General features: G+C 41.2%; 2 protein-coding genes across 2 annotated transcripts; one reads left to right on the top strand and one right to left on the bottom strand.

Annotated features, from left to right (window-relative positions):
- Positions 1–1523: 1523 nt before the first annotated feature.
- Positions 1524–3714, bottom strand: PGBD4 (piggyBac transposable element derived 4). The gene has a single exon (XM_010386318.2). The coding sequence runs from the start codon at positions 3291–3293 to the stop codon at positions 1536–1538; it is 1758 nt and encodes a 585-aa protein (XP_010384620.1). The 5' UTR covers positions 3294–3714; the 3' UTR covers positions 1524–1535.
- Positions 3715–3858: 144 nt separating this feature from the next.
- Positions 3859–23797, top strand: EMC7 (ER membrane protein complex subunit 7). Its single transcript, XM_010386319.2, has 5 exons — positions 3859–4195; positions 10260–10379; positions 16529–16667; positions 18832–18912; positions 23331–23797. The coding sequence occupies exons 1-5, from the start codon at positions 3873–3875 to the stop codon at positions 23481–23483; spliced, it is 816 nt and encodes a 271-aa protein (XP_010384621.1). The 5' UTR covers positions 3859–3872; the 3' UTR covers positions 23484–23797.

The raw sequence follows: 23797 nt of genomic DNA on the forward strand, positions 1-23797 counted from the left end.
TCTTATCTATTCAAAAACTAAGGCATATTTTAAAGTAAAAAGATTGAAAATAAACCTTCTCCATATACTTCTTGAGCCTGAACTACCAGTTCCCTAGCAAATAAGAGATTTATTTGGCGGACAAGAAAGTCAAATGTGTGTGTGTGTGTGTGTGTGTTTTCTGAGCAGTACTGCTCCTTCCAGCGATCAAATATGAAGAAGTAACTATCTTCAGCAAAAAGATGAGGGCAAGTACCCCAGGGCTGCAGTAGCTGATGCCAGGGAGACTGGAGTATAGGGGTGGCTCTGGGCATCACATCCCCATCCCCTGCCTGGGCTGAGTACTTGGCTCTTGAATCTCTTTTTTCAATTGCTGTTACTGTTTCTCAGGATGCTAACTCTAAGAGTGCACAAGGCTAAAACATGCATTGCCTTCAGTAGGAATCTGTAGTAAAGACAGCGATGTTTATGGCCAACAAAGATCTTGGGCAAGTCACTTTACTTTCCACCATAAAGAAAACGAAAGGACTGGAGCAAATGATGTCTGAAATCTTGGCAGTCAACATTGGCAGCAATCAACCCCTGCTCTCCTCCCCAGCACAACCTTGTTATGTTCACAGTAAAGCAATTACAACAGGAAGAATAGTGTAGCATCACATAAATTGTCTTCCAACCCTTTTCACTAGAGGCAACCCTTAGTTAACAGTTACATGTTTCTCCAGCTATTTTTGTTCAGAGACAGTATCTCCTTCCCATTTCCTATTTAGGAAAAAAAAAAGTGTAGCTCGCTGCCTGCACTCATTTAATTTTACATAAACACCCTCTCTGAGGCTGAAGCAAATCTGACTGATTTTCAATGTGAAAATAAAATATAAAAACTGTTCTTGGGGCTAGGCGTGGTGGCTCATGCCTATAATCCCAGGACTCTGTGAGGCCCAGATGGGCAGATCACCTGAGGTCAGGAGATCAAGACTAGCCTGACCAACATGGATAAACCCAGTCTCTACTAAAAATGCAAAATTAGGTGGATGTGGTGGCGCATGCCTGTAATCCTAGCTACTAGGGAGGCTGAGGCAGGAGAATCGCTTGAACCTGGGAGGTGGAGGTTACAGTGAGCTGAGATCATGCCATCGCACTCCAGCCTGGGCAACAAGACTGAAACTCTGTCTCAAATGAAACAAAATGAAAGAAACAAACAATGACAACAAAACTGTTCTTGGAGTGATTTCTTTTTTTCTTTTTTGAGATTGAGTCTCGTTGTGTCACCCAGGCTGGAGTGCAGTGGTGTGATCTCAGTTCACTGCAAACTCTGCCTCATGGATTCGAGCAATTCTCCTGCCTCAGCCTCCCAAGTAGCTGGGATTACAGGCATGTGCCACCACACCCAGCTAATTTTTGTATTTTTAGTAGAGACAGGGTTTCACCATGTTAGCCAGGCTGGTCTTGAACTCCTGATCTCAGGTGATCCATCCAGGTCGGCCTCCCAATCCTGGAGTTATTTCTAAACAGCACTTGTCTCTAATCCTAATGGAACAGATGTATATGATGATCGGTACTTAATAATTTTTTTTCGTGTGGTAAATTTCAAAGCACGGAACAACACAGAGCGGAACATCACATTCAGCACAAAAATAGCGCGTTTCTTTCCGGATCTTTTTGCCATCCTTGTCATATTGGGAGCAGCAAATTTTGCAGCGACCAGTTGGATTCTGTTTCCCTGACGTTGGTGGTATGCTCTTGGGGAAGTGTCTTCCAGACAGACGAAGAGGTGTGACATCATCAGAGCACGGACGACCTCGAAGATGTTGCTGCCCTGGCTTGTGATGCTTTTCCAGCATTCTTTCAATCAATGCCAGTCTGAAGTTTATATGGCTCATAGCGTGCTCAGGATTGTCCTTCTTGAAGAGGATGTAGGAGTTCAGCACTGTAATGTGTAGAAGGTGGTGAAAGAATTTCTTATACCAAACCTTGTGTCTTTTGCGCTCAGATGGATAAGAAGTAAGCATCTGATCAGCCGAGTCCACCGCTCCCATATTCTCGTTATAATCCACAATGACACGTGGCTTTTTAGTTTTCTTTCCATTTCTGTTGTTTACTTCAATCACAGTATCGTTGTGGAATGTTGACAACATTGTCACCTCCTTCCCGTCACACCATTTCAGTGCCATCAGTTCACCACAGAATCTGGCTACAGTCGTCCCCTTTGCAATCCTTTTTTTCAGATCATTTGGAATCTGTTTTCTGTTCAGACGAGCTGTCCCAACTGCATCAGTCCTATTTTGATGTAATTCTCTGAAAAGCATGGGAGATATATTAAAGTTATCGAGGAAGACACAATACCCTTGGCCAAGAAGGTCATTGACCAAGGTAAGAACAATGCGCGATGATTTCAGGCCATCGGCTGAATCTTTCAAATTCATACCAGGCCCTGTGTGAACAAGCGCATTCCACACGTAACCAGATTGACTTTCACAAAGTACATATAGCTTCAGACCAAATCGTACTCGTTTTGTCGGGACGTACTGCTTCATAGCTAACGGCCCCTTGAACAGCATCAGTGATTCATCAACTGCAATGTTTCTGTTTGGAGTATATACAGTTGAAAATTTATTTACAAGAAAGTCGAACACAGGTTTGATCTTCTGCAATGAAATATGGGCCTTTGATTGACCAGCAGATATAGAAGAATTGTTGACAAAATGCAGGCACCGAAACAAAAGTAAAAATCTTTCACCAGTCATAATTTGCCTGAGATAAGGTGTATCCAAAAGAGGCCTTGTTGACCAAAACATCTCCAGCTCAGGTTTCTGCACAATACCTTGCAGTAACATTACTGCAAAAAAGACTTTGAGCTCGTCATTGTCAGTGTCTTTCCATTTATCCATTCGCGAAAATCCTTTCGGACCCGGTGGCTTTGAAGCCAACAAGGCAGCTTGGGCATTTGTTTCTCTAGTAATTTTTGAAACTAATTCCTCAGTAAAGAACAGTTCAAAATACTGCAATGGGTCAGTGATATCACTGACATCGACTTTTCTGCCAGGTGTGCCGGTAAAGTCATACCTTTGACGTGGAATCATAGCACGGGCTGACCATTTCATAGAGCGCCCTGAGTCAGATGATGTAGGGCTCTTTCCATCAGATTCTAAATGGGACAGAGGCCTGATCTTATCGTCTTCTAAAGCACTATCCGAAAAAGTATCGGAATCGTCTATTTCCGAAAAATCAGATTCATCAAATGAATCTTCGGCCAGCAACTGTTCGAGACCGGTATTACCATCACGCATAGGAATGCTACGTTTTCTAGGATTTGACATTTCGGCGATCGAGAATTACTGTATTTTGTAAGTGGAAATACCACTACTAAAAACAAAATGCTATAAGCAGAATGATGTCTTTTGTTTCAAAAGTCAATATACCAGAACCATGCGAAAATAACAGAAGCGAGATATTTCGTGGCAAACTTTGGGAGTAAGGTTGGGACTGTAATCCACGAGTTATCTCGCCGTAAACGCTGCAGTCGCCGGCACAGCAGCGCGTAATCAAGGGGCTAAGGAGAAATGGGTTAAACGCACACAGAAGCCTTTCATCTCATACGTCTTGGGGAGTCTCTAGAAGTTTTTTGAAAGGTCTTTTCTGGATGGTGTTTCTCCCGAAGCCAGTCTCGTCATCTTTTACTCCCGTGAGGTCCTTGGCCTCCGTGGCTGCCACAGCAACACACACTTGACTTTCACCTCATGGGCACTTGACACACACACTGTGCGCCGCCTTCCAATCCAGAGTGCCGGGAGTTTAGGGCAGTACTTCCGCCTTACTTCCGCCTCGCCAGTCGATCCGCCATGATTTCTTCCCTCTGGTTGGATCCCACAGCTTATGACAGAAACGGGCGCCCAGTGATGACAACATCAAGCCGCCGGCGGCGGCGGTGGCGGCCGGGAGACTGGGAGGGCTTCCGGGGCTGCCCGCCTGAGTGTAGAGCTGCTGTCATGGCGGCCGCTCTGTGGGGCTTCTTTCCCGTCCTGCTGCTGCTGCTATCAGGGGATGTCCAGAGCTCGGAGGTGCCCGGGGCTGCTGCCGAGGGATCGGGAGGGAGTGGGGTCGGCATAGGAGATCGCTTCAAGATTGAGGGGCGTGCAGTTGTTCCAGGGGTGAAACCTCAGGACTGGATCTCGGCGGCCCGAGTGCTCGTAGACGGAGAAGAGCACGTCGGTTTCCTTAAGTGAGCATCCGGAGGGCAGCGGGAAAAAGGCTGGGATGGAGGCCGGACAGGGTCCCCATCAGGAGAGTTAAGTGTCAGGACAGGACAACGTCGCTGTCTCAGACTGAAGGGGAGGGTGCCGCTAACGGTCTATGCCGGGAGACCTTGGGAGACAGTCGGATGCTTTCCCTTTCCCGGTCCTGTACCTCTGGAATGAGCATAGCAGGCGCTCACCCCCTGCCATGGTCAGAGCATGGAGTCAGTTATTTTCAACCTTGTTTTGGCTCCATGTGGGGACGATCATTCCTGGGCCCTGGGGACAAGTGGACCTTTATTAGTCTCTTGTTGGATTCTTTCTTTTATATCTCATCTGGTTTCCCGAGAACCTAGTCGTTTCTTGCATTCACTTCAGTCTTTTGGTAGCTTGATATTATGTAGAAAGATGCGACACAGGTGGGAATTCTCAAAACCCAAAGGGCTTCTAGTGACGACATAGACTGGGAGGCTAACGTTACTGCTTCTAAAATTAACAGGCCTTGAAATCCCTAATCAAAGCACTTTTTTTTTTTTTTTTTGACTTGGGGGTGCGATTGTTGTTCTTTTTTACACTTGAATTCATCGAGGGATTTGCTATATATCACACTTGTCATTTATGTGAGACTAGGGTTTCTCTACATTGCTTTCTTCTGTCCTTTCGTGCTATTAGTGGAAGTGGGATTTCTGCCTATATTAAAAGACAGGACGAATTTGTTAGCACTAGTTTTGCAGCAGCCTGCTTTCGAAATGTCTAGGCACACCTACGTTGTTTAAATCTTTCCACCCTTACTTGGTAGGTGAAACTGTAAACTGAAAGAAAATAATTAGGAAGTGTTTCCTTTGGTGGGTTTGTACACCAGCAAATGGTATCTGAACGTCAGACAACTTAAATGTGGACATTTAAATCCAAATCTGATTTACATATTTGTTCAGATCATCTAAGTGCCCTTGAGTGGTAATTCCAACCTCAGATTAATACATAGTGACAAATTTACAACCAGTATTTTACTGCCATCTGTCATTAAGAATCTGGCATTAGGACATTCTTTAGAGTTTACCCTAATTAATGATGTTTTAATGATACAGTTCTTATAAAACTTTAGGAATGAGCCTTAATTAACCATTTGGCCACTCTTCTGCTGTATACAGTTCTATTAAAAAGCAGAGCTTTTAGAAAGCTACAGAGCAAAACCCTGTCTCTGAGGAAAAAAAGAAAAGTTGATGGAGAATTAATGTGAGGAGTTTATGGTGATAATCTTATTGGAAAAGGGGTAGTTAATTTGTATTGCAGCTGTTTGAAAATAGTATATTAGAAACAAAGTAGGGAAACAACCCTTAATGTTTCATTGTATCTTTTTTTTTTGGAGACAAGGTCTTGTTCCATCATTCAACCTGGAGTGCAGTGGTGATATGATAGTTCATGGCAGCCTCAAACTTCTGTACTCAAGTGATCCTCCTGTCTCAGCCTCCTGAGTAGCTAGGACTACAGGCGGACGCCACCATGTCCAGCTAATTTTTTAATTTTTTTTGTAGAGACAGGGTCTTGCTGTGTTGCCCAGTGTGGTCTCAAACTCCTGGCCTCAAGTGATACTTCTGCCTCAGCCTGTCACATTTTTGGGATTACAGGCGTGAGCCATGGTGCCTGCCATTTTTCCGGCTTCATTTGGAATCATATGACTTATGTTTTTACTAGTAAAATGTAATATATAGTAGTTTGTAACCTGCCTTTTTCACTTAATGTTCTTGAACACCTTTTGATACCATTTCATGTTCTTTCATTTGTATGTAGAAAGGTTGATGGAGAATTGCCAGGCATGGTGGCTCACACCTGTAATCTTAGCACTTTGGGAGGCTGAGGTGGGAGGATTGCTTGAGCCCAGGAGTTTCAGACCAGCTGGGGCAACATAGTGGGGCACCATCTCTACAAAAAATAAATAATTAGCCAGGAGTGGTGGTGTGCACCTATAGTCCAAGCTACTCGGGAAGCTGAGGTGGGGGGATTGCTTGAGCTGAGGCAGTTGAGGCTGTAGTGACCTGTGATCATGCCATTGCACTCCAGCCTGGGCTACAAAGCAAAACCCTGTCTCTCAGGAAAAAAAGAGAGGTTGATGGAGAATTAATATGAGGAGTTTATGGTGATAATCTTATTGGAAAAGGGGTAGATAATTTGTATTGTAGCTGTTTTGCATGACTAGCACAGAGCTTTGACTTACATTTATGCTTATTGGAGGTGGCTTAGGACTTGGTTAATGGAGGTAAAGGGAATTAGGCCTGAAGATTCCTCATGCCATTTCTTGCTATCATCACAATATATATAAGCCATAATTTATTTAACCAGTCCTCTGTTTTTGGACAGGTAGTTTTCAGGGTTTTTTTTTTTTTTTTTTTTTTAACATAGTAATATTATATTCTATACTTTTTTGAACTTTTTATTATAGAAATTTTCAGACATGCATAAAATAGAATGGCATTCTACTGTTTTGTTTCATGTCTTTTGTGTACCTTCATTAATTTTTTTCTGAAATATTTTTAAATGGTTCTAAGCATAATATGATTTTACTTGTAAAAGCATTATTACGTATCTCCAAAAAATAAGGACTTAAACAAAAACCACATTACCATTATTGATTCAACAAAAATAATCATGCTTTAATATCATCTAATAGTCCCATTTTTATGTTTCCTTAGTTATCTCAAAAATGTTTTTTATATAATTGTTCTTTCAAATCAGGATCCAACAAGGCCTACCTACATTTTGTAGAGTACATTTTTAAGGACAAATTTAAATTTTTGTTTTTTTTTGAGGCAGAGTCTTGCTCTGTCGCCCAGGCTGGAGTGCAGTGGCACGATCTCGGCTCGCTGCAAGCTCTGCCTCCCAGGTTCATGGCATTCTCCTGCTTCAGCCTCCCGAGTAGCTGGGACTACAGGTGCCCACCATCATGCCTGGCTAATTTTTTGTATTTTTAGTAGAGACGGAGTTTCAACGTGTTAGCCAGGATGGTCTCGATCTTCTGACCTTGTGATCCGCCCACCTCGGCCTCCCAAAGTGCTGGGATTACAGGCGTGAGCCACTGCGCTTGGTCACAAATGTTAAATTTTGTATTGCAAACTTTATATTATTTTTCTTAAGTAAAATGTTTACCTTAGGATGATAAATATATTTGCTTTTTAAAAAATTATTTCTGATATTATTTGTGTTCCACCATCATCAGTTTGTTTTTTTCTGGATCTAAAAAAATGTTTTAAAATTGGTTGAGTCAGGGCTGGGTGTGGTCAGGAACTCCAGAGGTCAGGAGTTCAAGATCAGCCTGGCCAACATGGTAAAACCCTGTCTCTACTAAAAATACAAAAAAAAAAAAAAAAAAAAAATCAGCCAGGTATAGTGGCCGTAGTCTGTAATCCCAGCTACTAGGGAGGCTGAGGCAGGAGAATACTTAAACCCGGGAGGTGGACGTTGCAGTGAGCAGAGATCACTCCACTGCACTCCATCCTGGGTGACAGAGCAAGACTCTGTCTCAGAAAGAGAGCGAGAGAGAGAGAGAAAGAGAGAGAGGGAGAAGGGAGGGAGGGAAGGAGAAAGGAAGGAAGTAGAAAGGAAAAGGAAAGGAAAGGAAAGAAAGGAAGAAAGAAATTAGTTCAGTCAGGGTCCCATTAAGAAATAGAAGATGCACTCAAATTAGAGTAATTCAAGGAGAATTTAATGAAGGGACCAAACAGTGTAGTAATGGTGTGGGGAAACAACCAGACTCTGCAGTACCCTGGAGCTTACAGCCTCAAGGTTATTATCACCATCTCTAATCCTGAAGGAAGAGGGGAGTAGAGGTTACTAGAACCTTGAAGGGAAGAAGGCCTGCATTGAAAGACACAAGCCAGTCCCTTGACACAGCCAGTCAGAGGTGGCCTGTCAGTGAGAGAGCTGGGGGGAAAATATACTAAGCTCATTTTCTTTCCTTCCTCCAGTCTGCAAAGAGGAGAAAGGCAGAGAGTGGATCTAAAGGGCAAATGGAAGATGTCCAGCCCAGGCAAAAGTTAACTTGTTTACATTTCAATTCCGGCTTAGTTTAGTGTGTGCTTTGGAGTAACACTTTTTCATCTTACTTTTTTTTTTTTTGAGATGGAGTCTCTATCTGTCACCCAGGCTGGAGTGCAGTGGCTCAATCTTGACTCACTGCAACTTCGCCTCCCAGATTCAAGTGATTCTGCTGCCCAGACTGCGGAGTAGCTGGACTACAGGCGCATGCCACCACACCCGGCTAATTTTTGTATTTTTAGTAGAGATGAGGTTTCACCGTATTAGGCAGGATGGTCTCGTCATCTTACTTTTTAGTAACTATTGTGGATATCATCAGTATTAGTTATTCCTTTAACTATGAAAGAGCCTATGAAGATTTAAGAAGCATTATTTTAATATATTATTATAATATTTGGAATTCTCTGATACAGTTGATCATTTTAGAACCATTTGTTTTCCTGAAACAGAAACTTTTTTCTCAAAATAGTAGTTTCTCATTTTTCAAACAAATTAATTTTGATCTGTGAAATGAAATTACCAGCTCTTGACAGAATGGTTTTCTAAGTCTGGGAAGTTTAGAAGACATCAGTAAGGAAAAGATGGATGTTTTTAACTACATAAACATTTTAAGCTTCTAGTAACCAAAGTAAATGGGAATTATTTATAGCAAATAGAACAAATGGTACTTAAATACCTTTTACTATTTGTTAAAAAGAACAGAAAACCAAAAATTGCAGATTAAAACTAGAACCAAATGCCTTTTTTTTTTTTTTTGGAGACAGACTTTTTGCTCTGGTTGCCCAGGCTGGACGGCTCACTGCAACCTGTGCCTCCCAGATTAAAGTGATTCTCCTGCCTCAGCCTCCCAAGTAGCTAGGATGACAGGCATGCGCCACCTACACCTGGCTAATTTTGTATTTTTAGTAGAGACGGAGTTTCTCTATGTTGGTCAGGCTGGTCTCTAACTCCTGACCTTAGGTGATCCGTCCGCCTCCGCCTTCCAAAGTGCTGGGATTACAGGTGTGAGCCGCCGCGCCCGGCCTGCCATTTTTAATAGTAGGAAATTGTCTGTCAGGCGCGGTGGCTCATGCCTGTAATCCCAGCACTTTGGGAGGCCGAGGCGGGCGGATCACGAGGTGAGGAGATCGAGACCATCCTGGCTAACACGGTGAAACCCCGTCTCTACTAAAAATACAAAAAAGTAGCTGGGCGTGGTGGCAGGCACCTGCAGTCCCAGCTGCTCTGGAGGCTGAGGCAGGAGAATGGCGTGAACCCGGGAGGCGGAGCTTGCAGTGAGCTGAGATCACGCCACTGCACTCCAGCCTGGGTGACAGAGTGAGATTCCGTCTCAAAAAAAAAAAAAGAAAGAAAGAAAGAAATTGTTGGGGGTGATTGGCAAAATTGGAACCGTAATATTGTAATAATAATGTATATTCAATGAAGACATGGCTTTAGAATGGGAATTGTGTGTCTGTCACCTGTCATCTCTACCCATAGAAGGAAAATAATTACTTTCTATGTCAGGCTTCTCTGCTACCCTGGAGTGGTCTTGGGTATTTTCAGAACCTGTTCAGTGTAATTACAGAAACTGAAGGCCGGGCACGGTGGCTCACGTCTGTAATCCCAGCCCTTTGGGAGGCAGAGGCGGGTGGATCACCTGAGGTCAGGAATTGGAGACCAGCCTGGCCAACATGGCGAAACCCCCTCTCTACTAAAAATACAAAACTTAGCCGGGCATGATGGGACATGCCCGTAATCCCAGCTACTCGGGAGGCTGAGGCAGGAGAATCACTTGAACCCAGGAGGTTGGAGGTTGCAGTGAGCTGAGATCATGCCATTGCACTCTACCCTGAGTGTCACATAGAGATTCTGTCTCAAAAGAAAAAAGAAAAGAAACTGAAGCATAGGACAACTTTTGCCAAGGTTTTGTTTGTTTGCCAGTTGCTTTTAATGTCATTTTTCAGGAGAGTTGATTTGGGAATTAGCGAATAAGAAAAGACTAAGCTGTTTTTCTAAACATGATTTTCATTTTTCCAGGACAGATGGGAGTTTTGTGGTTCATGATATACCTTCTGGATCTTATGTAGTGGAAGTTGTATCTCCAGCTTACAGATTTGATCCCGTTCGAGTGGATATCACTTCGAAAGGAAAAATGAGGTGAGGGCACCTGATTTAATTTTTGCCAAAAGCGAGGCTACTGGATACCTTAGCCATATATTCCTTTTAGAATTAGTAGTTTAGATGGAAAATTCTTTTTATTTAAACTACCGCTTTTCCTTAAAACATTTAAAATATCCTTATGTTTATTTAATCTGAACATTGAAAAAATTGTAAAGTTGAGCTTCTTGCTCAGGCTTAAAATTTATTTTAAAGCTCCTAATATGATTACTTAAACAAAAGGTAAGATTACTTACTATGGGAGCTAAAGCGCTATGAAAGTTATAATTGAAATAGGATTATTAAGTTGGACATAATCTAACGTCTCTAAATTAGAAATACTATTCATCACCTGTTTTTCGCTGGGATATTTTGATGATACCTCTTATTACCTATTTGATACTTCATTGATCTAGAAATTTCTGTAGTCCTTTCTTTATGGAATCTTTTGTGTTCAATGGAAATGGAGTATTTCTGGGGAAAACAATGGAGGTGAAAAGAACTATAGTCTAATTTAGACGGCAAGTGTGAAATAGCAAAACCTATTTGAAGTGGAAACATTTGTGTAGATACCTGTAGTCTTCAGAGTCAGCTTCCCATTATAATAGAGCAAATTTCTTTATTTATTTTGTCTCATGGCAATAGCGTCCTCTTTGGTTAAATCTGACCAGGAAATATATGAAGCACCTTTTAAGTGGTAATGTCTCTTCTTTAAGCTATCAAATATGACTCTTTGTTGCAGTAATAAAGCACAGCTAATGCAAAGGCAAAAACCATTTCTGGAGGTGGAGGACTAATAAATAATTTTACTGCTGATCTTTTTGGTGTCTGCCCAGCATATTTAGACTGATTTGTAGAGACTCAAAATTGAGCTGACGCACGTTCAGTTAGCACCATAGTATTTACATCTGAATTAGTGTTTATTCCTAACATTTTTTCTTCTTTCTTTGCTTTCTTTTACATTGAAAGTTTTAAAAATGTAATATGTAAATATGCCATAATTCAAATAGAATGAGTCACATACGGAGCTGTCCCATCTTTTACCTTAGGTGCATGTTAGTCCATTGATGGATTTGCCATCATTTATATAACCAGCTGCTATTGATAGACAAGTTGTGATTTCTTTTTCTTCCTTTAGCATGTTTACTAAACAGAGACAGTTATCAAGAGAATATTTTTTTTTTTTTTTTTTTTTTGAGACAAAGTCTTGCTCTGTTGCCCAGGCTAGAGTGCAGTGGCACAATCTTGGCTCACTGCAACCTCTGCTTCCCAGGTTCAAGGGATTCTCATACCTCAGCCTCCCAAATAGTTGGGATTACAGCTGCATGCCACCATGCCTGTCTGATTTTTTTTTTTTTTTTTTTTTTGAGACGGAGTCTCCCTCTGTCACCCAGGCAGGAATGCAGTGGCATGATCTTGGCTCACTGCAACCTCCACCTCCTGGTTCAAGTGATTCTTCTGCCTCAGCCTCCCAAGTGGCTGGGACTACAGGCGCCTACCACCACACCCAGCTCGTTTTTGTATTTTTAGTAGAGACGGGATTTCACCATATTGGCCAGGCTGGTCTCCAACTCCTGACCTTGTGATCCACCTGCCTCGGCCTCCCAAAGTGCTGGGATTACAGGTGTGAGCCACCGCGCCTGGCCTGATTTTTGTATTTTTAGTAGAGATGGGGTTTTGCCATGTTGGCCAGGCTGTTCTCAAACTCCTGACCTCAAGTGATCTGCCCACCTTGGCCTCCCAAAGTGCTGGGATTACAGGTGTGAGCCACTGTGCCTGTCCAAGAGAATATTCTTGATATTATCAGTAAAGTAATACTCTAATGCCACTAATAAGTATATTCTTAAAAACAAATTACTTTTCCCCCCTACTTTTTAGAGAGACAAGGTCTTGCTATGTTGCCTAAGTTGGAGTGTAGTGGTTTATTCTCAGGTGCAATCACATAGCCCGCTACAACCTCACACTGACCTTTAGTGATCTTCCCACCTCAGCCTCCTAAGTAGCTGGGATTACAGGCACACATCGTATCCAGCTTCTTCCTTATTTTTGAAGTTAAATTATTGTCTTAGAATTTTTTTTGGTCCAAATTCTGATGACATTTCTTGCTTTTGGCCATTTGGGGTAAGGGCAAAGCTTCAGTTAGAAGGTAGTACCTTGCATATATGTTTATAAATATATTTTGATGGAATAGATTGTTTTGAAGTAGATGAATTTTTTAAAGTATTGACTTTCTCATGTCTTTTTGGAAACATGAAGATTTTAAAAAATGTATATATAGGCCAGGTGTGGTGGCTCATGCCTATAATCCCAGCACTGTGGGAGGCTGAGGCAGTTATATCACTTGAACCCAGGAGTTTGAGACCAGCCTGGGCAGCATAGTAAAGACCTTGTCTCTACCAAAAAAAAAAGGTTAAAAACTTAGCTGGACATGGTGGCACACGCTTGTGATCCCAGCTACCTAGTAGGCTGAGGTAGGAGAATCGCTTGAGCCTGGGAGGTTGAGGCTGCAGCAGTGAGCCATGACTGTACCACTGCACTCCAGCCTGGGCAACAGAGCAAGATCCTGTCTCAAAAAAAAAAAATATATATATATATATACACACACACACACACACACACATAAGTATATGTAAAATTCTTTTATGTTAAATCTATTCCTTAAAGGACTTATTCATGACTTTTTGTATATTTTGGAATTGTAAGCTTGGAAATAGGGGGGTACGTGGATCACAGTATATGTTATATATACTGCTTTAAACATTTTTTTTTTTTTTTTTGAGATGGAGTCTCGCTCTGTCGCCCAGGCTGAAGTGCAGTGGCCGGATCTCAGCTCACTGCAAGCTCTGCCTCCCGGGTTCACGCCATTCTCCTGCCTCAGCCTCCTGAGTAGCTGGGACTACAGGTGCCCGCCACCTCGCCTGGCTAGTTTTTTGTATTTTTTAGTAGAGACGGGGTTTCACCGTGTTAGCCAGGATGGTCTCGATCTCCTGACCTCGTGATCCACCCGTCTCGGCCTCCCAGAGTGCTGGGATTACAGGCTTGAGCCACCGCGCCCGGCCAACATTTTTTTTTTTATATTGAAAACAATATTGGAGGGAATGAGAGCTGTTACATAAAAGAGAATACTTGTATTTTTTTTTAATCCTTTTTACTCTGGTTAAATTTTGAATAAAGTAGTCTCAGCAAATAGGAATATTGTTTTAAATATAGATGGTCCCCAGCTTACAATGGTTCAACTTAGAATTATTATTATTATTTTTTTTTAATTTGAGACAGAGTCGCCAGGCAGGAGTGCAGTGGCGTGATTGTGGCTCACTGCAACGTCCGCCTCCTGGGTTCAAGCAATTCTCTTGCCTTAGCCTCCTGAGTAGCTGGGACTACAGGCGCATGCCACCATGCCCAATTAATTTTGTATTTTTTTTTTTTTGAGACGGGGTTTCGCTCTGCCACCCAGGCTGGAGTGCAGTGGCCGAATCTCAGCTCACTGCAAGCTCCGCCTCCCGGGTTCATGCCATTCTCCTGCCTCAGCCTCCCGAGTAGCTAGGACTACAGGTGCCCGCCACGTCGCCCGGCTAGTTTTTTGTATTTTTAGTAGAGACAGGGTTTCACCATGTTAGCCAGGATGGTCTCGATCTCCTGACCTCGTGATCCGCCCGTCTCGGCCTCCCAAAGTGCTGGGATTACAGGCTTGAGCCACCGCGCCCGGCCAATTTTGTATTTTTAATAGAGGCAGGGTCTCACCATGTTGGCCAGGATGATTTTGATCTCTCGACATTGTGATCCGCCTGCTTCGGCCTCCCAAAGTGCTGGGGTTACAGGTGTGAACCACGGTGCCTGGCCCTCAACTTAGAATTTTTTGACTTTACTATGGTGCGAAAGCGATACACAGTAGAAACCATACTTTTAAGTACCCATAACAACCATTCTGTTTTTATGTTTAGGTCAGAATTTAGTAAGTTACATGAATTCAGTAAGTTTCTTATTATACAATGAACTTTGTGTTAGGTGATTTTGCCACCTGTTGGCTAATGTAAGTATTCTGACCACTTTTAAGGTAGAAAAAATTGTAAAGTTGAGCTTTTTGCTCAGGCTTAAAATTTATTTTAAAGCTCCTAATATGATTACATAAAGATGTACTGTGATGACTCAGAGGCTGATGCAGGAGAATGGCTTGAACCCGGGAGGCAAAGGTTGCAGTGAGTTGAGATTGCGCCACTGCACTCCAGCCTGGGCTACAGAGCGATATTTCATCTCAAAAAAATAAAAATAAAACATAACTGGGGGTGGGACAGAGTAGAGAACAAAGTGGGATTCATATAAGATCCTAATTCTTTTTTATTTTTATTTTTTTGTGATGGAGTCTCACTCTGTCACCCAGACTGGAATGCAGTGGCGTACCCTCAGCTTGCTACGATCTCTATTTCCTGGGTTCAAGTGTTTCTCCTGCCTCAGCCTCCCAAGTAGCTGGGATTACAGGCACATGCCACCAAGCCTGGCTAATTTTTGTATTTTCAGTGGAGACAGGGTTTCACCATGTTGGGCAGGCTGGTCTCAAACTCCTGACCTCAAATGATCCACCTACCTCGGCCTCCCAAAGTGCTGAGATTACAGACATTAGCTACTGTGCCCAGCCTTGACCAATATTTTATAAGCATGCAACATGAATGATAAATTAGTTTTGAATATATGTGGGATTTTCACTTCTGACATTTTGGCAGAGTAATGCTGGATAAAAATATGACAAACATTTTCTTTTATTAATAAATGCTTAGCTCCCTCCAAAACAAAGGAAATCCCTAGGGGATAAACTATAAACCACTTCACCATCTGGAGATTTTGATATTCTCTAACCCAGAAGGCTTAGATTTAATTAGCAGTGTGCAGGGAGGAGGCAAACCATGGGCTTGCTTGGAGTCAGAATTAGATCTAAAATTTGGTCCTCCCTTTGACCTTTGGTACTAAAATGCAGAAGGCCCTGGATTTTCGGAGGTAAAAGTCTGACCCTGGCCTTTGGGGGAAAAAGTCTCGCCTGAAAACTGATAGTTATGCTCCTATACTCATTACAATTTGGGGTATGAATTTATTACTTTCTGCATAATCCAGGAACTTCCAAGCTGAGCAGTGAACAAAATAGTTTCTGGTTATAATTCCCAAATTCCTGGCAGAAACAAATGCATAATCTCTCTGCAAGGAGATACCCTTTGTATCTTTTTACTTAAATAAAGGTAAATTAAGTCTACTAAACTTACAAAGAACCCAAGAAAACAGTCTACATTGAGTCAGCAAATAAATCAGACCTCCAAGAACTTTAAATAGTAGAATTATTAGATATAGACTGTAAAATAATTTAACATGTATTTAAAGTACTTAAGGAAATAAAAGACTTCCATAGAAATGATATACCAAAATAGGCTATAGATATTTGAAAAAAGAATAAAATAGAACTTGTACAATGAATATAGGCATTGAAATGTACAACTAAATGGATGCATTAAGAAACTGAGCAAAAGTTAGAAGAAGTGGGAGATAGATCAGAAAAGAAATTTCCCGGAATTCAACACAGCAGTGACAGTGAAATAGAAGAGGCAGTTTTCAAAAAGTAAAATGAATCATATGTAAACATGGATGAGAATTTTGATTAAAATTAGTGCATTTTTGGTGAAAAATGTAGTGTTACCTATAGCACTATTGCAGTGCTTTCTTGCATTATAAAATTTTCTGGCAATATAGCCTTAAAAATTGGTTACATCCAATAGTGCATTTCTTAGACCATCAAAAAAATAAAATCCAGTATTTTTGTATCATATAATGAAGTAAACTCATTACTAAATATAATGAAATAACTTTAGCACCAGAAGGATTCTAAAATAATTTTTGACATAAATAGAAGTTAGCGAACTCATTTAATCCCACAGGCCTAGGTAATGACAGAGCTACAGCTAGAAGATTCCAAGTCTAGCATTTTTTTCTCTGTGTTTTGCTGCATATTTTAGACATGTAGATTTTCAAGATCAAAAGTTTAGATTTTAAAGCATTTTGGAAAAAGCTGAAGGTGTGTATAAGGCATTGCTAATATAATATAAGCAGTTCTTTTAACCAGTAATGTTTTTAATGGAATTACTCTTGCTTTCCCCATGTTGCTTTATCAGAGCAAGATATGTGAATTACATCAAAACATCAGAGGTTGTCAGACTGCCCTATCCTCTCCAAATGAAATCTTCAGGTCCACCTTCTTACTTTATTAAAAGGGAATCGTGGGGCTGGACAGACTTTCTAATGAACCCGATGGTATGTATCAGGCTAAAATAAAGCACTTTACTAATACCTAATTTGCTTCTAGGCAGTGGCAACTTCAAACCCCTGTGAGATAGAAAGCTGAGGTCAGATTGGTGGAAGAAAGGATAATTGTGAGTAGTTTGCAGATTTCAGAAGAACAGTGGCTTTGGGAATACGTAATGAAGAAAATATAATGAGAATTGCACTGTAGATTTGATTATTGAAATGTGTAATAGAAATTGAATAAATGCTTATGATAACATTTTACATTTCAAATAGAATAAGAATATTCAGTAAGTCAGTCATACCTGGAGCTGTCTCATTCTTCATATTACCTGCATATTTTTTGTTTTTGTTTTTCTTTTTTGACTTTTTTTAGACGGAGTTTTGCTCTTGTTGCCTAGGCTAGAGTGCAATGGAGCGATCTCGGCTCACTGCAACCTCTGCCTCCTGGGTTCAAGCGATTCTCCTGCCTCAGCCTCCTGAGTATCTGGGAGGCATGCGCCACCACGCCCAGCTAATTTTGTATTTTTAGTAGAGATGGAGTTTCTCCATCTTGGCCAGGCTGGTCTTGATCTCCTGACCTCAGATGATCTGCCCGCCTCGGCCTCCTAAAGTGCCGGGATTACAGGCATGAGCCACTGCGCCTGACCATACTACCTGCATATTATTGGTCCATTGATGAATGTGCCATCATTTATTAACCAGCCCCTATTGATAGCACAAGTAAGGATTTCTTTCTCTTTTTTTAACATGTGTAGTGAAGAGAAAAGTTATTCTATGGTAATTAAGTAGTTGGCATATGAAACCGATGTCATGATACTCACTAATAATGAAACACTAATAGCATGCATTCTTTAAACATTTGTTTTTGTTTTTAATTATTGTGGGTACCTAATAATGTACATTTATGAGGCACAAGTGATGTGTCGATACAGGCATATGATGTGTATTGATCACATCAGGGTAATTGGGTTATCCCTTATCTTAAGCATTTATCATGTTTTTGTAAATGTTAGGAGCATACCAGTTCCACTCTTTGATTGTTATTTTAAAATATGCAATAAATTATTGTTGACTATCATCAAGAAAGCAGTTTTTAGAAACAAATCGGCCTTTTCTTTTGCTGTTTTTAAAAACTGAATTGATGTCTTAGAATTTACCTAAGTAGGCCGGGTGTGGTGGCTCATACCTGTAATCCTAGCACTTTGGGAGGCTGAGGTGGGCGGATCACGAGGTCAGGAGTTCGAGACCAGCCTGGCTAACATGGTGAAACCTTGTCTCTACCAAAAATATAAAAAGTTAGCCGGATGTGGTGGTGAGCACCTGTAATCCCACCTACTCGGGAGGCTGAGACAGGAGAATTGCTTGAACCAGGGAGGGTGGAGGTTGCAGTGAGCTGAGATTGTGCCACCACACTCCAGCCTGGGGAACAGAGTGAGACTGTGTCTCAAAAAATAAAAATAAAAGAATTCATCTAAGTTTTGTTCATATTCCTTGCTGATAGCTGTTTAGATCACATATGATCTATATTCAGAGGCTGTATATCCCCTAGAGAGGAATAAATTAGTACCTAGGATCTGTTGTCAGAGATGAAGAGGCAAGAGGCAGACTGGATGGAAGAAGTCAGCAGTGAAACTCCAGAGCTTATTCATCTTCAATGTTCTCATATCTGAAATTCTGTGGAAGTGTATCTAGCACTCCAGTGCGTGATGCTTCTAGGTCATTTTTCAAAACTGGTCTGCTAAAGTAGGTCAGTTTTCCAAGAACCACAGTCATCTGAAAAGAGCAGTTAGCTTGCCACTGGATCACCAATCCCATTGCCAGACTATACATTAAAAAAAAGCAAATAGATAGTTCCATTTGCAAACTATTTGTGTTAAATAACAGTAAACTCTGCAAAAAGATAGGTGGGTGGCACAGCTATGAAGTGTCTATGAAGTCCAAACATACATACAGCAAACTTTTACATTCTATAACAGTCCACCATCGTCAGACAGACAGCACCTTGCTGTCATCAGAACCAGTTCAGTAGAATTGACATGGTTGCTACTAGTGTTATTGTATAGACAACATTTAAATCTTTAATTTCACCACTGATTGTTAAGTGCAGTTTTTGTTCTATTAACTGTAAAGTGGGGGAAAATATTTTCTGGATTTTTTTTTTTTTTTGCAGGTTATGATGATGGTTCTTCCTTTATTGATATTTGTGCTTCTGCCTAAAGTGGTCAACACAAGTGATCCTGACATGAGACGGGTAAGATGATTGTCCACCTATGGAATTTTTTTTTTTTTTTTTTAAGAGACAGAGTCTCTGTTGCTCAAGCTGGAGTGCAGTGGCACAGTCAGTTTGAGTGGCCTCATCCTGGGCTCAAGCTATCCACCTGCCTCAGCCTCCCAAAGTGCTGGGATTATAGGTCTGAGACACCATGCCTGGCCCCATCTGTGGATCTTTGAACCATATTGTGATGTTTGCTCTATCCCATCGTAGCTAGGTGGCTTGGTTTTTCTCAATTTTATTCTAGTTCCCAAGCCAAATTAATCTAGCGGTTGTATTAACACAGTATCATGTTCCTGGCATTTAATTATTTCCTTCCATTAGACTAGATAAATTGTTAGTTCTGCCTGATTTAAAGGCCTGGATCTCTTTGTGTAGCTAAAACATCTTACTGGATCCTAGCCTCTTTGTGTGCCTTACTTTTTAAATAGCTGAAATGTGTAATAATTCTGGTATACTTAATCTAAATATTTTACAAAATGATTGCTCCTATGATCTGCCTTTACTTTCCACAACTCTCTTCAGAGTACATACTCAGTTTGTGTGTTCAGACACACAAAAGAAATGCAGATAGACCACGGGGGATGGATAAGTAGAGGAGTGACATTTGAATTCTGTACCACGAAACCATACTGGTTCAGCAGAGGGAGAGGATTTGCTAAGTAGGATGCTTGCAATTTAGTGCCACCACATTTTCTCTTTGAATATTGGCTGCCATTTGAACTCTTCATTTTTTTCAAAAAACAATTGTGCATTTTTCCATTCAACCATCAACAAGTATCTTCTGAGTTTCAAGGTTCCCCATTTTATTTAGTATATTGATGTGTTGACATTTTATTCATTCCTGAGTAAACATTTATTAATCAATTTCTAGGGTCTCGATACTGAGATACAGAAATGAATTATAGGCCATCCCTGTCATCAGTAGGCTCAGTCCAGTTAAATGTAGAAAATAGAATGGATTTATCAAATAGTCTTCTTGCTATCAGGGAATTTTGTGACTATTTCTTTTCTTTTTTCTTAATAGAAATTTATAGGTCTGAGACACCTTATTTCTTTAAGAAATAAGGTAAATAAAAATATTTGCTAAGGTAGTAGGTGATTACATTCTGTGGAAGGTAATAAGGTATCTATTCCAAGCAGGAATGGCAGAAAAATATTCATAGGAAAAGAAAGATTTTTGATATTTCAAAATGTCTTATTGGTAAATGTTTGCATTTTTGTTTCAGTGTTAGACTGAAAGTAATACATCCTACGCATTCCTTGTATATGTTAAGCCAATTAACTGTGACATCAGTAGAAGGAAACATCAGAAGTCACATTTGATTTAAGTTCATTCCAGCCGGGCACAGTGGCGCAGGCCTGTAATCCCAGCACTTTGGGAGGCCAAGGCAGGTGGATCACCTGAGGTCAGGAGTTCGCGACCAGCCTTACTAACATGGTGAAACGCCATCTCTACTAAATACCAAAAAATTAGCTGGGCATGGTGGCACATGCCTGTAATCTGAGCTACTTGGGAGGCTGAGACAGGATAATCGCTTGAACGTGGGAGGCGGAGGTTGCAGTGAGCCAAGATTGCGCCATTGCACTCCAGCCTGGGCAAGAAGAGCAAAACTCTGTTTAAAAAAAAAAAAAGGCCGGGCGCGGTGGCTCAAGCCTGTAATCCCAGCACTTTGGGAGGCCGAGACGGGTGGATCACGAGGTGAGGAGATAGAGACCATCCTGGCTAACACGGTGAAACCCCGTCTCTACTAAAAAATACAAAAAACTAGCCGGGCGAGGTGGCGGGCGTCTGTAGTCCCAGCTACTCGGGAGGCTGAGGCAGGAGAATGGCGGGAACCCGGGAGGCGGAGCTTGTAGTGAGCTGAGATCCGGCCACTGCACTCCAGCCTGGGCGGCAGAGCGAGATTCCGTCTCAAAAAACAAAAACAAAAACAAACAAAAAAAGTTCATTCCTTGTAAAGTGCTTTGCACATCATAAGCATCGTAAAAAGTTGATTCACGAGCTTCAGAAGCTCTCTTCCTTGGCACTGCCTGCAGAGGTGGCATCATCTCCTACTTGGCATCGTGGCTGCCCTCAGATCCTTTGTGAAGCCCAAGATCATCAAGAAGAGAGCCAAGAGGTTTATCTGGTACCAGTCAGAACAATATGTCAAAATTAAGCTTAACTGGCAGAAACCTAGAGGCACTGACAACAGTGTTGGTAGAAGATTCAAGGGCCAGATCTTGATGCCCAGCATTGGTTATGGGAGCAGCAAAGAAACAAAGTACTTACCAGCAAACTGTCGCAAGAACAGAAAACCAAACACCGCATGTTCTCACTCATAGGTGGGAACTGAACAACGAGATCGTTTGGACTCGGGAAGGGGAACATCACACACCGGGGCCTATTATGGGGAGGGGGGAGGGGGGAGGGATTGCATTGGGAGTTATACCTGATATAAATGATGAGTTGATGGGTGCTGATGAGTTGATGGGTGCAGCACACCAACATGGCACAAGTATACATATGTAACAAACCTGCACGTTGTGTACATGTACCCTAGAACTTAAAGTATAATAATAAAATAAAAATTTAAAAAAAAACCCAAAGAAACAAAAAAACGAAGTATTACTACCCAGTGGCTTCTGGAAGTTCCTGATCTACAACATAAAGGAACTGGAAGTACTGCTGATCTGCAACAAATCTTACCGTGCTGAGATTACTCACGGTGTTGCCTCCAAGAACCACAAAGCCATCTGGAAAGAGGAGCCCAGCTGGCCATCAGAGTCACTAGTCCCAATGCCAGGCTGCACAGTGAGGGGAAGGAATCAGTGGCTCATGTGCGTGTTTTATTTGTGTTTAAATAAAACCACAAAAACTGAAAAAAAAAAAATAGAGCTTAAGAATTGAACAGATTCAAAAATAGAGTTGATATGTTTGCAGGGACTCAAGAGCTGTTACCATATACATTTATTTCTTAATTATTGGGGCACGTTAACATATTTGATTTATGTTTACAATATTTCTTTTCCTAGCCTTATTTGTAAAAGCACTTTCTCCTTTAAAACTTAGGAATAAATTCTACCTTTGTGGGAAAAGCTCAAGCTAATATCCTGACAGTGTTCAATTTGAAATGAAATCCTAGTGTTATGTTGTGTGCCTACAGTCCCAGCTGCCCAGGAAGCTGAGGCAGGAGGATCACCTGAGCACCATCTCTTAAAAAAAAAGAAATGAGGCTGGGCGCGGTGGCTCAAGCCTATAATCCCAGCACTTTGGGAGGCCGAGACGGGAGGATCACGAGGTCAGGAGATCGAGACCATCCTGGCTAACACGGTGAAACCCCGTCTCTACTAAAAAATACAAAAAAACTGGCGGAGCTTGCAGTGAGCTGAGATCCGGCCACTGCACTCCAGCCTGGGAGACAGAGCCAGACTCCGTCTCAAAAAAAAAAAAAAAACAAAAAAAAAAACAAAACAAAAAACAAAAAACTAGCTGGCCGAGGTGGCGGGCGCCTGTAGTCCCAGCTACTCGGGAGGCTGAGGCAGGAGAATGGCATAAAACCAGGAGGCAGAGCTTGCAGTGAGCTGAGATCCGGCAACTGCACTCCAGCCTGGGCGACAGAGCGAGACTCCGTCTCAAAAAAAAAAAAAAAGATAGATAATGCAGTACTTGCTATCTTTTTCATGTATGAATGGACTAAAGTCAATTTTAAGTTCACTTTTAGAATGTCACAAAATTTAAATGAAGCAGATGTTACATTAATATTATATAACTATCAAACAGTACTTTATAGATTTTTGGCTCAATTAAGGGAGACAACAAATACTCAAAAGTGCCAAGTCCTATCCTGTTTTGCCAATGACTTGTTTGTAACAGTGTGATGCTTGCTTTAGAGTCTAATCGAAGTCACCCAAGCCATACAGCATTCATAGATTTACTACTGAGGCTTATAAATGAACTCGCAGAAATACAGAACTTATTTTCCAAACTTTACTGATACCTCGATATATAGTTAAAATATTCTGATTATATGCATCTAAAGAAAGCATGAACTTAAAAATGTACTCATTAAAACAATAAGAAAGCACTTTAATCAGAAAACATAAGATGGGAATATAATCAAATATATTCATTATCAGAAAAAAATGTTCTTTATTAAGATAAGTAGAATCAAACCTTAGGCAATCATTTAGTGGACATTTACTAGGAGTCAGAATGTTTAGTGGTATAAAGGAGGTATGGAAAATAGTTACTAATGATATATAGGTGAAGTACTATTGAGTATGATGTTGCATCATTCCCAGAACCAGTACCTTTCACTTGTTCTACTCCTTTACTTTTTCTTTAATAGGAAGTGTTAGGAGTTAAAAGACTCAAAGGATCCTACATATCATTGTGCCTTGTCTTCTTGCAGGAAATGGAGCAGTCAATGAATATGCTGAATTCCAACCATGAGTTGCCTGATGTTTCTGAGTTCATGACAAGACTCTTCTCTTCAAAATCATCTGGCAAATCTAGCAGCGGCAGCAGTAAAACAGGCAAAAGTGGGGCTGGCAAAAGGAGGTAGTCAGGCCGTCCAGAGCTGGCATTTGCACAAACACAGCAACACTGGGTGGCATCCAAGTCTTGGAAAACCGTGTGAAACAACTACTGTAAACTTGAGTCATCCCGAACGTTGATCTCTTACAACTGTATATGTTAACTTTTTAGCACATGTTTTGTACTTGGTACATGAGAAAACCCAGCTTTCATCTTTTGTCTGTATGAGGTCAATATTGATGTCACTGAATTAATTACAGTGTCCTATAGAAAATGCCATTAATAAATTATATGAACTACTATACATTATGTATATTAAAACATCTTAATCCAGAGATCAAA

Source organism: Rhinopithecus roxellana, chromosome 5 (genome assembly GCF_007565055.1).
Source record: "Rhinopithecus roxellana isolate Shanxi Qingling chromosome 5, ASM756505v1, whole genome shotgun sequence".
In the NCBI taxonomy this organism is placed as follows: Eukaryota; Metazoa; Chordata; class Mammalia; order Primates; family Cercopithecidae; genus Rhinopithecus; species Rhinopithecus roxellana.